The sequence below is a fragment of the Oculina patagonica genome, chromosome 14 (genome assembly GCF_052425735.1).
Source record: "Oculina patagonica isolate OP01 chromosome 14, crgOcupat, whole genome shotgun sequence".
Classification (NCBI taxonomy): domain Eukaryota; kingdom Metazoa; phylum Cnidaria; class Anthozoa; order Scleractinia; family Oculinidae; genus Oculina; species Oculina patagonica.
This window is the reverse complement of record NC_135771.1, coordinates 15,863,872-15,879,771: the sequence shown is the minus strand read 5'-3', so window position 1 is coordinate 15,879,771 and position 15,900 is coordinate 15,863,872. Positions and strand designations below refer to the sequence as shown.

The 15,900-nt window shown below is 38.4% G+C and overlaps 2 protein-coding genes across 2 annotated transcripts in view; one reads left to right on the top strand and one right to left on the bottom strand.

The window, feature by feature from the left end:
- Positions 1-15,900, bottom strand: part of LOC144638596 (DNA-directed RNA polymerase I subunit RPA1-like) — a 57,483-nt gene that overhangs the window by 14,943 nt on the left and 26,640 nt on the right. Inside the window, exons 19-26 of the mRNA XM_078497785.1 lie at positions 14,739-14,816; positions 11,233-11,358; positions 5,590-5,645; positions 2,848-3,006; positions 1,660-1,759; positions 1,061-1,155; positions 657-786; positions 298-353 (exon numbers count right to left, since the gene is read on the bottom strand). Coding sequence (XP_078353911.1) covers positions 298-353; positions 657-786; positions 1,061-1,155; positions 1,660-1,759; positions 2,848-3,006; positions 5,590-5,645; positions 11,233-11,358; positions 14,739-14,816 — 800 coding nt within the window. The remainder of the gene's footprint in view (positions 1-297; positions 354-656; positions 787-1,060; positions 1,156-1,659; positions 1,760-2,847; positions 3,007-5,589; positions 5,646-11,232; positions 11,359-14,738; positions 14,817-15,900) is intronic.
- Positions 5,847-6,917, top strand: LOC144638656 (uncharacterized). The gene has a single exon (XM_078497873.1). It carries the CDS (start codon positions 5,903-5,905, stop codon positions 6,779-6,781), a length of 879 nt encoding a protein of 292 aa, XP_078353999.1. The 5' UTR covers positions 5,847-5,902; the 3' UTR covers positions 6,782-6,917.

The following is a 15,900-nucleotide window of genomic DNA, read 5'->3' as shown; positions in this document are numbered from 1 at the left end:
GGCTGAAGAAAATCGTTCGTTATACTGAGGACTTCGTTATATAGAGGTTCGCTAAATCGAGGTTCAACTGTAGTAGGATCCAGTGTCTTTGCATGGAAACTAGATCACTCTATTAGAAACTGTGAAAAATAGCATCCACTTTCCATGAAGACCGAAATGGTCACTACTTGGAGCACTGCTACGAGCTGACATTCAACTTGTACAGTATAATAAAGAGTTCTAATGTGCCATGAGATGCAACACAACACAGTTATCGCAAATTGAATATGACTTTTCATACAGTAAGCAGTTTCTAACCTTGGCCCTTTAGTCTTCGGTGACAATGACTCCCAGAACTCCACAGATTCCAGTACCTACAGAACAAAGCTCTCCTGGTTACAATCATAAGCTGCCATAATTATTGTAGACTGCAGTGCTTTACTTTCAATGTCTACCCAAAATACCATTGGATCATAATTATCGTTCATGGTTTATGCTTTTCACGTGGTCAACGTTTCTTCAATTAGGTGTATATGGCTATACTAGTCTGGTTCATAGTGTGTTATAAGTAGTGTATTGTTTAGGATATTAAATAGAGTTTATGGTGATCTGTGATGTCATCTAAGTATACTATATCATTTAGAATAGAGAATCCAATGTATGGATTATTATGATACCTGTGCCAGTGTAACTTTGGTGAATTTCCTCTGCAACTTTTTGGCATGCTTCCGTGATTTTTTGCCAGGTTTAACTGGGAGGTCCATACTGGGAGTCTTGATATTTGCACTGGCAGTCATTAAGATTTCCCTGTAATAGAATATTCCAACATAAACACAAACTGTCTCCTTAGAATTCGAGAAACCAATTTCAAGCCTAAAGCAGACCTCCACAGTTGTTTACTTCTTGAAGGCAGTGCTGATTAAGATCTTGGATTATCACACATTGCAAACAAAAAATACTGGTAGTGAATGGCATACAAGAGTGCTGCTACAAGTGCAGTATCTCGTGTTTTCAATTATAATCAATCTATTTTTCTACTTTCAGGTTAACACACGAAATCAAAAGAATAATAGAAATTTACCTCAGCCTTGGAATTCCAAGGGTAACGTTCATCTCACCGCGACCAGCAAAGTGAAAAGTGTTGAGCGTCATCTGAGTAGAGGGCTCGCCAATAGACTAGATGAAAAGTAGAAGGGAAAAATTTGGGTTAACAGAAATGCCTTAATAAAGTTAACTGCAGCGGCAAATACAGGAATTTTCTTAGGAGGGGATGCACCATTAAGGAATGGCATAACTGACTTTTTTTGCAGAATGCCAGTTGTATTAAAAAGCTGCAGGTCATCTGAGGGGAGGGTGCACACCCCCTGCACCCTCCCAATACATCCGCCCCTGAACTGGTACATTATGCAATACAACAACAACAATACAAATTTTATTGTCCTCTCCTCATGGGGGCTTTTCAGAGACAATGAAAAAAATAGTAATAAATATAAATTGGCTATAAAAAAACTATTGATAAAACTATCAATACTTAGAATACTTGTTGTCTAAACATGCTGTCTAAACATTGATATTCAATACTAAGGTGAATTGATTATCTAGGCTCTCCTCTGTGAATTGTGGTTCTGGATCCTTAGTATGAAGGTATGTGTGTGTCACTCAGAATTAGCAAATCCTCACCTGAGAAGCTAACAACCCAACAGCTTCTCCTGGTTCTGCTAATGCTCGGAAAGCTTTCAGGTACATTAGGCTTTTAAACTTGCTGGCCGGTAGTTTACCACTGCAAACAACAACAACAACTTTCTGGTAACAGCAACACTAAGTTACATGGTCTACAAATTTTGAATGTCAACATTTTGGAGGAAACATGTTCAGGTCACTTTTTCACTCAAAAAAAAAAGGGGCAAGATAAAAATAAATTTTCCAATAAACTGTTGCTCTGATTTGCAAGCTCATTGTTATCATATGAATGATAAAATTTAAAAACTTTCCTCACAATTTGAGTCCCCTGCCCCCACCCCCCCTCCCATTCGTAAGTTTCCTTTTTAACACTCTCTAGTCCAAAAGTACCCCTACTTATTATCTGCAATATTTCCTCCACTTCCAATTTTAGTGTTCAAAAGACCTGAACTTTTAAGTTTAGTTTTGAGGATGATTGTCATTAATGCATTTAATTTATCAATAAAAAGAAGGTCGGAAGGCAAAATTAAATTCTTGTTACAACTTAGTTGATGGCAAGTAAAGAGATGAATAATTAGAGCGGTTTTCACTTGAGTGTCGAAAGTAAATTGCCTTTGCTTTGGTTTTGCATTACTACGCTTAGTGATTGGCTTAAAAATCTTGCGCCACTTTCACAGCCAATCAGGAGTAAAACCAAAATCAATCGTGACTCGCTTGCGCACGTTTTCCCGCGCCTTGTGCCGGCTACATGTATTTGCTTCAAGTTTTGATTGGTTCACTGTGTCCTTTGTGATTGGCAAAAGTAATTACTTTGGTTTTTGTTTTACGACACTTAAATGAAAACTGCTCTATTACTAAGTATCTATTTCTACATCTCCCTTGAACTTAAATCATAGTCATGCTAATCAAACAATGATAGTTAAACATTGTCTTAGCAGCAAATTTCTAGTGTCACTGTGGAAGCTGTCACAATAGTCAGCATGGAAACCAATTTACACTAAACATGATTAAAAAGAACAGCTCAGACGTACAAATGTACAGATTAAGTAATCACAGCAGAATATTCTGGGGGCAATCATCTCGTCATCACTGCTGTTCCTTATTAAAATACTTACAGTAACAAACAAACATTTATTTAATACACTTAGCAAATAGGCAACAAGAAATGAAGAGAAGCAGTATTTAAACCTTTCTTCGAACTCCTCATCAGTCAAGCATTTGTCAGGATTTTCTTCTGTGTATTTGGCAATGGATAAAGAAAACCTCTCAGACACTGCTCCAAAATGCCTGTCAGGCTGTAGCTTGGACAGAACAGGATCAGGGCAACTTGTGGCTTTCTTGATATACCTGTATAAAACAATGTGTAGGTAGGTAGGTAGGTAAAGTCAGCATACAAGCCTAGCTGGGCCATCAGGCCAGAGCTTATCCCGGTCTTCATAGCATGAAGTGACTAGGAGTACCCCCCCCCCCCCCCCCCCGGGATGGATGCTAGACCATCACAGGGTTACCCCCCAGCAGTAAATTGGCCGGTGCCCATTTATACATCTGGGCAAAGAGAGGCACTATGAAAGTAAAGTGTCTTGCCCAAGAACACAACGCAGTGACCCTGGTCAGGCTTGAACCCAGAACACTCAATCTGGAGTCCAGTGCGCTAACCATTAGGCCACTGCACCTCCCCCAAAAACAGTGTGTAGTACTGATCCTCAATTCCTTGCATCCCTATTGGTTGGTGGCTGTTGTGATTGTTAGTACCCACTGCATACAACACAATGTTGAATAACAAACATTTCACCCATTATTAATATCAGTTGTTTGTGAATAAATGAAAAGTGATAATTATGGTGACCCGGCTAAAGTGAAATGAATAAAGAAGCATTTGCAATTTGAATTTACCTTATTATAGGAAATTAACACTTGTGTTAATTAAGGTATTTGAAATTAACGCAACTTAAATTAACGCGAATTGAAGGAAAAATTACTTCCCAATAAAGGAAATTAACACGAAAGAGGGAGTAACATTTCAAAATGAATGAAATTAACACGACATACACAACAGGAACAAGTTTATTTCAACACTTGTAGGCGTATAATCTTAAACGAAAACAATGTTCGTGGTACTTTTCCCACTTTGAGCGTTCTTCGCAGTATCAATGATAGTGGCAGATAAAATAATGCTTTTTCCTTGGAATCAAGATAGTCTGGACTGTAACGAGAAATTGGGGCCAAAATAATGGAAATTAACGTCATGGAAATTAACGCTCCACTTAATTAACGGTGCGGAAATTAACGTTAACAAAAATTAACGCGAATGTTTGAAATTCGATTAATTTCATAAGGTACTCAAAAAACAAACTTTCTGATGCCCCCAGTGAGAGTGAAACCCACGACCTTCCAGAGAGCTGTTGGGTGCCTAACCACTGAGCTATGGGAGACTCGTAGTGAGCCAGGTGGTAAACTAGGTTCTTAAGTGTGACACATGTCCTACCATAACTGCAAGGCTCATGTTGAAAATAATGATAAATCTGAATAAGTGGAATGGTCACTTAATAGTTAAAGTGAAATGAATGAAGAAGTGTTTGCGAGTCAATTTACTCGAAAAACAAACTTTCTGAGGCCCCCAGTGGGAGTTGAACCCATGACCTTGCTTCCAGATACTGGTTGGACTCCTGACGACTGAGCTATGGGAGACTTGTGGTGAGCGAGCTTGTAAACTAGCTAGATAACAAGTTATGTGTGACACAAAGTCATGTCTTACCATAACTGCAAGGTTTAATATGTCAAAATGCTAGGTGGAATGGTCTCTTGGAAAAAGTGAAATAAGTGAAGAAGCACTGTCCAGTCAAATAAATAAGAAAATAAAATTTCTGCCCCCCCCCCCCCCCCCCAATTGGAGCTGAACCTATATATTCTTTCAGAAATTTTGGTTGGATGCTCTAACCACTGGGCTATGGTGAGCAAAGTCGTATACAAGGTTCTTATGTGTGACAGATGTCCTGCCATAAATGCGCAATGTGTCGAAATGATAAATACGAATAAATGATTAGTGGGATGGTGACTTGGAAAAAGTGAAATCAACGAAGAAGGGTTCCAATGTTAAATCAGTACTTAGAAAATAAAATTTCTGAGGCCCCCAACAGGAGTCAACCCATGACCTTTCAAATCTTTCATAGCTCAGTGGTTAGAGTGTCCACTACAACTAGTAAGGTGCTGTATTAAAGATGAGATGTTCAACATGACACGAGCATGGGATTAAGAAAAATTCTGAGTCCCCAACGGGAATCGAACCCATGGCCTCCCAGATACTGGTTGGGCGCTCTAACCAACTGAGCTACGAGAGACTCGTTGTGAGCTGGGCCATTTACTAGGTTGATATGTGGCACGCGTCCTGCATACTGCTAGGATCAGCAATGTAGAAACCCAGGGGGGGTACTTCGGCTTGTAAATGACGGGGATGATCGAATGGAGGCAAAACTCAGGACCCAAAAAAATCCCTGAGTCTTGCGACATTACCCAAAAAAATCCCTTGCCCCCCCTTGCCAGGAGGGGCAGTAATCTAACGCAAAGAAAACCATAAAAATTGAACGCTCGTGTTTGTTTATTCATCATACCATAAAAACGCCAAGGCCGTGCCAGGGCACTTTAGTTCGTTTTTAATAACCAAAAAAATCCCCTATATTAATCAAGTCACCCCAAAAAATACTTGCCAGATTTTCCAACCCAAAAAAATCCCGTAATCGAAAATTTCAAACCCAAAAAAATCCTTCGACCATCCCCGTCATTTACAAGCCGGAGTACCCCCCTGGGTGTAGAAATCATCAAGTTTGTAGTAAATAATAAAGATGGTAAATTTTAAGCTCGGTAATAAATAATAAAGATGAGATGTTCAACATAGGTGCTGTATTTATACATGTATGTAAACCATGATGATACCTTTTGCGCACAGGTAACGGTGCTTCCCTCCACTTTTCGAACAGCATTAAATCAGCCTGGGAAATAAAATAAAATGAGATGCCAGTGATTACAATAACATGATTCAAATGCATGAGAACAGCTCAGACGTACAAATGTACTGATTAAGTAATCACAGAAGAATATTCTGGGGGCAATCATCTCGTCATCATTGCTGTTTTCTCTTTCAATAAGTATAGTTGACAGTTCAGTATGTGTCTTGCTTGAAGAAATTTGCATACGGCAGCATGGCGGCCGGACGGACTTTTCCGTAGTCCGTTTCTTTATCTTCCCGATGACCGAAGAAGATAAAAGCAAGGAAGGCCTTATCACCTTTTATTTACGGGGCAAACGGCAGGAAAGATGCAGCAGCAGCAGCTCCCCTGATTCCAAAACTCCGCCTGCCAAATCGGTAAGAATTATGCATTCAACTTCTGACAGCAGCGAAATGGCGGATATGCGCGAGATTCTTACTCAAATACAAGACAATACCAACAAACTGTTAGAAGACAATCAGACTTTGCGAAAGCAATACGCCGACTTGCATGAATCACTTAGCTTTCATATAGCTGAAGTAGAAAAGCTTGTAAAAGAAAACAAAACCTTAAAGAAAGAAGTCAAGTCTCTAAAAGCTAATCTCAAAGAAGACGAAGAAGACAATGAGACAATGGCCGAAGACCTTGCCACCGCTATCAACGAGATTGACGACGTCGAACAGTACTCGAGAAAACACAATCTAGAGTTTCATGGAATCCCAGAGAGCTCACAAGAAAACCTGGCCGAACAAATTATTAAGCTCGGAAATGTGCTTAATGTCCCTATTCGAAACAATGATATTGACATCTGCCACCGGTTATCCGCAAACAAGAAATCAAACAAACCCAGGCCAATCATTGCCAGATTTAAATCGTACGAAGCAAAGAAAGCACTATACAGCGCTCGCAAGCAGTTGAAGAATCAAAGCTTAAACCATGTTTTCCCTGGAGCAGACGTCGTATACATCAATGAGAACCTCACCAGAAGACGCCGCGAACTTTTCAACAAAGTCTGGAAAGCCAAAAAGTTGAACCATTGGCACAGTGTGTGGACAGTTGATGGTAAAGTCTTTTTCAAAATTTCTGTTGATGATGCCCCGGAAAGAATCTATAGCTTAGAAGACTTAGATAATTTCTAGGTTAATTACTTCTTTATTATCTATGGTTACAGCTAGTTTTAATGTATTGCCTAAAATCATGTATTTTCCAGATACTTTTATTTAATAAGGCTTCGCCCTTGCACATAATTTTTTTTTTCCATCACGTTGAACGAAACCAGAATAAATAATTTGGTTGCGGGGAGGCATAGAGGGGACACCTTTAATTATCTTCATGAGTTTTAGCCATTCTCTAGTATCCCTTCTATACAATAAGCCGCTTGTCGGCTCATTTAGTTTCTATTGTGTGTTTAATGTTAATTTATTTTTGTTTTTAAATAGCTGTAGTCGGGCACATCTCTTGGGAAATATCCTTTTTGAGCGGTGCGCATTTGTTGCCCAGTAATTGATGTTTTTAAGTAAACATGAATTTTAAATGTATTTCTCTGAACATCAGAGGTATAAATAAGTCGATCAAACGAAGGAATTTATTTCGTTGGCTCCATAACGGTAAATATGACGTAATTTTCTTACAAGAAACTTATAGCGACGACAAAATTGAAAACATATGGCGCGCGGAATGGGGTGGTGACGTTTTCTACTCCCATGGTTCAAAACACAGCAGAGGCGTGATGGTGTTAATCAAACCGACTCTCAAAATTGAAAACCCTGACATTATCCGAGACAAAAAAGGGAGGTTTCTTCTCGTTCGAGCTTCGCTACAAGATGAAGAATTTTGTTTTGTCAACATTTACGCTCCAAATGATCCAAGTCTCCAAAAAACTTTTTTCAATGAATTGTCTAACAAATTGCGACCCTACTCTAATGACAATATCATCCTTGGTGGCGATTTCAACTGCCCGCTTGAAAGTGTTGATAAGACGGGAGGAAAAGATACAAACAACCGAAGAAGCGTTATTGATAGTATAAACGACCTTCGCAACACTTTGGGTCTCGTTGACATTTGGCGATTTCATCATCCCTCCTCCCAGCGTTTCACGTGGAGCAACAGTTCTGGCAAAATACAATGCCGCCTAGATCACTGGCTTGTGTCTAAACACCTAGTGCCGCGCACATGCAAAACGGAGGTTAAAGCATATCATGATTCCGATCATTCTCCAATCTATGTCGAAATTCAGTACGAAAATTCACAGAAAAAACCTGGTCCAGGATTTTGGAAATTCAACAATTCCCTCCTTGAAAATGAAGAATTTGTCTTAAACCTGAAATTCTTTCTAATTCACGCAAAAGAAAAGCACAGTTACATTGACGACAAAAGACTTTATTGGGAAATGGTTAAAATGGAAATAAGGGATTTCTGTATACGATTTGCAAAACGCCTTAGCAAAAACAGAAAGACCAAAGAAATGGATCTACTTCGAAAATTAAACGAACTGAATGTTTTCCTCGGTAAAAACCCCAACGATATGAATTTAACAACTGAAGCGAGAAGCGTTAAATTGGAACTGAAAAACTTATCTGAGCGCAAAACAAAAGGTGCTATAATTAGGAGCAGAGTAAGGTGGTACGAGCACGGTGAAAGGAATAACAAGTACTTCGTCAATTTGGAAAAGCGCTCTCACAATAGGAAACACATTGCTAAATTGAAAACAGATAAAAATGAGTACCTAGTGGAACCAAACGAAATTCTATTGGAAATGGAACATTTTTACAAAACGCTGTACACTTCACAATTGCCTGAAGTTAGCACATTTAATGAACCCAGCAAACGCTTTCTAAACCCTGAAATGGTACCCAAACTAAATGCCAAACAGCAAAGCATCTGCGAAGGTCTTATTACTGCCGATGAATGTCTGTCTATTCTCAAAACTTTTGCAAAAAACAAAACTCCCGGTTCTGACGGCCTCACAGCAGAATTTTATTTATGTTTCTGGAACGATGTTGTGGGCCCTTTAATTGACTGCTTTAATGATGCCTACCAAAAAGGCGAAATGTCAATCTCACAAAGAAGAGGCGTGATCTCGCTTATACCAAAGAAAAACAAAGATAATCTTCTTCTGAAAAACTGGCGACCAATTTCCTTGTTAAATACAGATTACAAAATTGCAACCAAATGCATTGCAAATCGACTAGAGAAAGTTCTTCCGACTTTAATAAATAGCGATCAAACTGGATACGTTAAAAATCGCTTTATTGGAGAGAATATCCGCTTAATCTCCGATGTTATCGAAGTGTACGAGAAACGAAATTTGCCCGGCATGCTTTTATTTATAGATTTCGAAAAAGCTTTCGATTCCCTCGAATGGAAGTTCTTATTCGAGGCTATTGACACTATGAACTTTGGGCCAATGTTCCAGAACTGGATTCATGTCTTTTATTCTAACATCTCCAGCTGCGTACTTAATAATGGTTTTGCTTCAAATTTATTTTCTCTTCATAGAGGAGTCAGGCAAGGGTGTCCCTTATCAGGGCTGCTATTTGTCTTGGCTGTTGAAACGCTGGCCCAATCCATCAGGCAGAATAATAACATATGTGGCCTGAAACTTAATGACACTGAAATAAAACTAAGTCTGTATGCTGATGACATCACTGCCTTCATACTTAACGACTCTTCTGCAGACCACTTATTTAACCTCCTAAGTGAATTTGGAGAGTGTTCAGGTCTTAAGATGAACATTTCTAAAACAGAAGGAATGTGGCTTGGCAGCCTTAAACAAAACAAGGGCAAGCGATCCCTCTTTAATATCTCGTGGCCAGAGAAATACGTAATTGCTCTCGGTGTTGCTTTCGCCTACGACCCGGCTGTTAGCTGCAGAATCAATTTCGAAGAAAAAATTGTATCACTGAAAAAGACTTTAAACAGGTGGTCAGCGAGAAATCTAACTCTTATAGGAAGGATATGCATTGTCAAGACTCTCGCCATCTCTAAACTAGTCTACAACACGTCTGTTCTCTCAGTCTCATCCAACATATGTAAACAAGTCAACGATATTTGCTTCAGGTTCGTATGGAAAATGAAGCCGGATAAAATTAAACGGCACACTCTTATTGGTCCTCTTGAAAAAGGTGGTCTTAACATGGTTGACTTTGTTATGATGGACAAATCTCTTAAGGCTGCGTGGGCAAAGCGATTATGTGAAGCTGGAGATAGTAAATGGTGCGCTGCCTTTTCCTTGGCCACAACCCACCTCAGTGGCACTTTCCTTTTTGAATGTAACTTTGATATACATGACTTAAATCTGCCTTCAGAATTACCCTCCTTCTACAAAGAAATACTCTCTGCTTGGCAGGAGATACACTCTACAGACCCCTCATCTGCTGATGAATACCGGAATGAAATCATTTGGAACAAACCGATTTATTAGAATAGATGGAAAACCGATCTTTTTTCTGACATGGTATCAAAAGGGTGTGGTTAAAATACGCGACCTTCTGGAAGATGGTAGGTTCTTCTCCAGAGCCGAATTTCAAAAGAAATATGGTCTAAAAGTGAATTTCTTAAAATATTTCGGCCTCCTCTCTGCAATCCCTAGTGGTTGGAAAAACTCCCTTTTAAATACCCAGCAAATACCCTCCAATAAGACTGTCAGAGATGACCTAACACCCTCTAATGTCACTGCCAAAATCGCTCGCGAACATTTTGTTTTGAAAGTTCTTAAACTCCCAAATATAGAACTAGAACTAATCGGAAAAAACTTATCCCCGAAAGCTATCTACCAATTGCCTTTTAGAGTCACGGTAGAAAACAAACTTAGATGTTTCCAATATAAAATCATTCATGGCATCCTTCCCACAAACAAACGTCTTTTTAAAATGGGACTGAAAACGTCACCTCGCTGCGAGCGCTGCAATTTTCCCGACGAAACTTTAGCTCATCTTTTGTATGAATGCCCCATTACGCAAAATTTTTGGCGTGAAATTGTTATTTGGTGGAACGAGAAACGATCGGAGAATGTTTCTTTAAACGTGACAGATATTCTGTACGGCTATAAACCAGACTGTACTAAGTTCTACGCCTTTAACCATGTTCTAATCATCGGAAAATATCACATCTTTCAAGCTTGGTTGGATAATAGCCCCCCAAGCTTTAAAATTTTTTATCTCGTTCTCAAAGACAAAATCCTTTGTGAAAGCAGAATCGCTTTTAAAAACAACACCTTGTCGAAATTTAGATCCAAATGGGCAACATTAAGCGCTCTTCCGCCTCAAAATGTTTCCACTTAGAATGTGCCACCCGCCCTTTTTTTTCCTACTTTCTTCCTTTTTTCCTCTTGTTTCCACTAAAAATTGTATTAAGAACATTATGTTGTAAACCAACTTTGTACTTGTACTTATGTGTAGTGAAATTGTGTAAATTTTTCTTTGTATTATCAATATTGTATTTTTTTTTCTTTTCGTCTTCTTCTTTAATAATTAATACTGTAAAGTCTACTAAATTTTCTTCAATAAAAAAAAAAAAAAAAAAAAAAATGTGTCTTGCTTATGAACAACCAACTGGTCAAGTTGGAATTTTGTAAACAGTCATCTCATACCTTTGAACGTCCAAACCCTCGTTGATCACCACGTTCTGTCTCTTCAGAGTTGTCTGCAGCAAAACAGAGGAATGGTGAAGTTCTTTTATGTTGATTCTGTTGGTTTTTTCTCATCCATTTATTCACCTGAAAACAAATAAATAAAATAACTTGAATTACACTGGGGGAATTGAGATATAGAGGATAATACATGGTTGCGCGGAGATATGAAATTTATCTTCGAATGTTCAAATCAATATCTCACGAGTGAACGCAGCGAACGAGTGGGATATCGATTTGAACACGAGAAGATAAATTTCATATCTCCAAGCAACCATGTAATATTCTGTTTATTATATAAACCTACTAATTACGATGTTTTTGACGATTTTCCAAAGATTGCCAACCATTTTCCGAAGATTTCCGAAGATTTGCAAAATGTCATCCGAAGGTCGTACGAATGTTTCCGAACATTTTCCGAACTTTTCCGAAAATTTCCGACGATATCCGAAGATTGCCGAGGAAGATCCGAAGATGTTTCGACTTAATATTGATTTACTTTGGCTCATTCAGCATTTAAACAGGGCAAACTTGTCAGAAAATGTTTAGAAATCGATATCTTCACAATGTTCACATGTGAAAATAACATGTTATTTTCACGTGTGAAGATACGATTTTTTCGCGCGAAAGATTTCCTGGTATTTCACTGCTGTTTATATAATAAACAACTGATATTTTCACTTAGAGAGGAAAGGGACTGTTTTTAATGGAATTTAAAAAATACTATTATTAAAGGAATTTTTGCTTCAAGAGTTACTTGTAATTCCTTAAAAAATCCTTAGAGTAAGAACAAATCTTTGGTTACAGTTTAAAATCTTCTCTCCTCTTTTTGTCTGTCAAACTGTCAAGATTAAAGATTTTATGAGTCAACTTATCAATGAGTCAAGAGTCTATGAGTCAAATTTTAAAATATAAGTTATTATTTGAAAATAGTCCTGCCCTAACCGAAAAATAAAAGTTAACTGCAAGCAAACCAGATTGAAACTAACCGCAAGCAAACCAAAATGCAGTGTTACTAACTGCAAGCAATTCAAACTGCAGTGGAACTAACTGCAAGCAAACTGGCATGGAACTAACCACAAGCAAACTGGAGTGGAACTAACAACAAGCAAACCAGAGTGGAACTAACCACAAGCAAACCAGTGTAGAACTAACCACAAGCAAACCAAAGTGGAATTACCGTTAAACAAAAACAAAGGTTGTGCTCCTGAACCTAATTTTTATACAGACAGATCTAGACCATGGTTTAAATAACACAAACCCAGTTTGTATAAAAAAATCACCTTCATTCATTGGCACATGACTCATAGACAGAGGTGGCGGAGCATTTTGGAATGTGGGGGGCTAAGACTGTCCCAAAAATACTCAGCAGGTTTTCATATTTGGAGCAACTTTTTTCCGTTCTATCATCCTTTTGTTTTTTTTAAGCAGTTTCTAGACCGAAGAATTCCGAAGATTCTCCAATTGTTGTTCGAAGGCCATACAAATGTTTTCGATCATTTTTGAACTTTTCCGAAGATAAACAAAGTTTTCCGAAGACCTCCAAGGAAGTTTCGAAGATGTTTGAACTCACTCACGAGACAGAATATCTTGACAAACCAATTTTACACAGCGCTCGCGATATTTTCAGCACTAAAACGTGGGGGGGCTACAGCCCCCCTGCTCTGCCGCCTATGATAGACTCATTTGACTCATAAAACAGGGGACCTCCAAACTGTCGGTTTTGTTGCCAGATGTGCTTTTTCACTGCTAAACTTACAATAAGTGGAAATGCCAGTGATTACAACAACATGATTCACATGCACCAAAACAGCTCAGACGTACAAATGTACCGATTAAGTAATCACAAAAGAATATTCTGGGGGCAATCATCTTGTCATCATTGCTGTTTTCTCTCCCAATAAGATGAATGCAGTTGTCAGTACAGTGCCTTACTTGTGAACAACTGAGCAATCATGTTGGAATTTCTCACAATATTCAAGCTAACTAGTCAAGAATAATACACTATACCAAATCTATTTCTCACAACTAAAGATAATAGGAAAATTGCATAGCAAACTGCATGGCATAAGGAGAATGACATTTGAAACAAAAGAACCATGAAAGCACTGGGTGGGGGAGGGGGGGAGTACTCAATGAGGGGAGGCTCTGCCCCAAGGTTCAAACATTTTTGACAAAAAGGTACTCCTATTATACATACATACAAATTTTATTAACCCATCCCTGATGAGGCTTTTCAGAGTTAAATAAATACATATACTTAAACCTATAAATACATATTGTAAATATACTATGAATAAAATAAAAATCAAAATTAATTAACATAAGAATTCCATTAAAAGTAGACGCTTCAAGCATTGTTTAAATTCTCTCTGGAATTGGCAAAGTTTAAGTTCGGGTGTCAGAGAGTTCGAAAGACTAACAACCTGATAGTAAAAGGTTTTCTGTCCACTAGCAGATCTGAATAGTGGGATATCAAGAGCTGAGTAGATATATCTGATTATTATATAGAATGCAGTGCTTTAGCGAGTGGTAGCAAATCGAGAAAAATGGTATCCACACATGTGTGGATATCAATGGTATCCACACATGTGTGGATATCATTTTTGACCAATCATCTCGCAGTTTGCCACGTTTCATAGCTCAATGAGCCAAAGTTTATCGATATTAAGTCGAAACATCTTCGGATCTTCCTCGGCAATCTTCGGTTAGCTTCGGAAATCTTCGGAAATTTTCAGAAAATGTTCGGAAACATTCGTACGACCTTCAGACAACATTTTGAAAATCTTCGGAAATCTTCGGAAAATCCTCGGAAATCTTCGGAAAATCGCCAAAACATCGTAATTAGTTGGTCTATATAATAAACAGAATATTACATGGTTGCTTGGAGATATGAAATTTATCTTCTCGTGTTCAAAACCGATATCTCACTCGTTCGCTGCGCTCACTCGTGAGATATAGATTTGAACACTCGAAGATAAATTTCATATCTCCGCGCAACCATGTAATATCCTCTATGTGATACATCTTTGATAGAAAATGGTACCCCACTCTTTACCTCCAAAAGGCTTACTGTATCTCTTTTCACCATTTTGAATTGATTGGTTAGTAGGTCTGTTCAAGATATTTTGAAAGGTCCTTTTTCCTAAGTGGCCATTTTCCCACCCTTTTGTATACTCCAACTCGTGAAATCCATTTTCCTTGATATTGCTTACTTCTAAAAAAAGACAACCGTTTCACTGCCTTTCTGTATTCATCTTCGCCCAATATGGTAAAGAAGATATTTAAAAGGAATCCATACTGATAGCATACTGTGAAACCAGCATATACCCAAACCTCATTCTCTTCAGAATCTGTACTAAACTGGCAAACTTGTGTAGAATGGAAACACCCCATCTCTGTCTTACAATTATTGTACTTAACTTGACAAAGCAGGTAATGTATTTGTACTGTCTTGTAAATTGTACCTTTTCTTCCTGTTTTGGTGCCTTCTCTGATTCAAGATGTGGAACAAGTGCTTTAGGGTTCAACTGCTGCAAGAAAGCCTGTGGGTATATACATAACAAAAGAAAGACATGTGGTTAAACTGGAGACCTTTGTGAGTTCTCAGGGTGCAAAACAATTCAATTTTCCAGTTTGCCCTTTTTGAATTTTTTTCTTTTCAAAAACCCACTACTATCAATGTGCTTTTTCACTTTTTTCGACAACGATTCACATGTGAAAACAGCTCAGACGTACAATAGTACAGATTAAGTAATCACAGAAGAATATTCTGGGGGCAATCATCTCGTCATCATTGCTGTTTTCTCTTTCAATAAAATTAATGCAGTTGTCAGTACAGTGTCTTATGTGTGAACAACTGAGCAATCATGTTGGAATTTCTCTTTACAATATTAAGTAACACATGATAAGAACTAGTCAAGAATATATATTATAATATACAATACCAAATTTATTTCTCACAACGATAATACACAAATTGCCTAGCAAACTGTACATAACAAGAATGACTTTTGAAACAAAAAAATCGAGAAAGCACTGGGGCAGGGAGAGAGGGGAGCACTCAATTTTTTTAAAAGGGAAGGGCATGTGGTTAAACTGAAGACCATTGTTAGTTCTCAGGGTGCAAAAAAATTCAATTTTCCAAGCCAGGATGTACTAGCCCGAAAGTCATTTTCACTAGCCCAAAAAATACATATAAGCATGATAAATTTCGTCAAAAATTTTCCCTGAAAAATTTCACTTGCCTATTGGGCAAGTGAAACCACGGGCTATCAGACATGCACTTCTTTGCACGCTGGTTCTTAACAACATAACATGGGTATATAACTTGACAAAGAGCTACATGCATATGCCACTGCAAAGTGCTACTGAAACCTTAGATGCCCAAAGGTGTGCACACCTTTACAGAACAGGGAAGTGGGGAGCAGGGGTGGCACAGTGGTGAGAGTGCTCGCCTCTCACCAATGTGGCCCGGGTTCAATTCTCCGACTCAGCGTCATAAGTGCGTTGAATTTGTTGTTGGTTTTCGTCCTTGCTCTAAGGGTTTTTCTCCTGGTCCTCTGGTTTCCCTCCCTCCTGGGAAAAAACCCAACATTTCCAAATTCCAATTCGACCTGCATAAAGGAC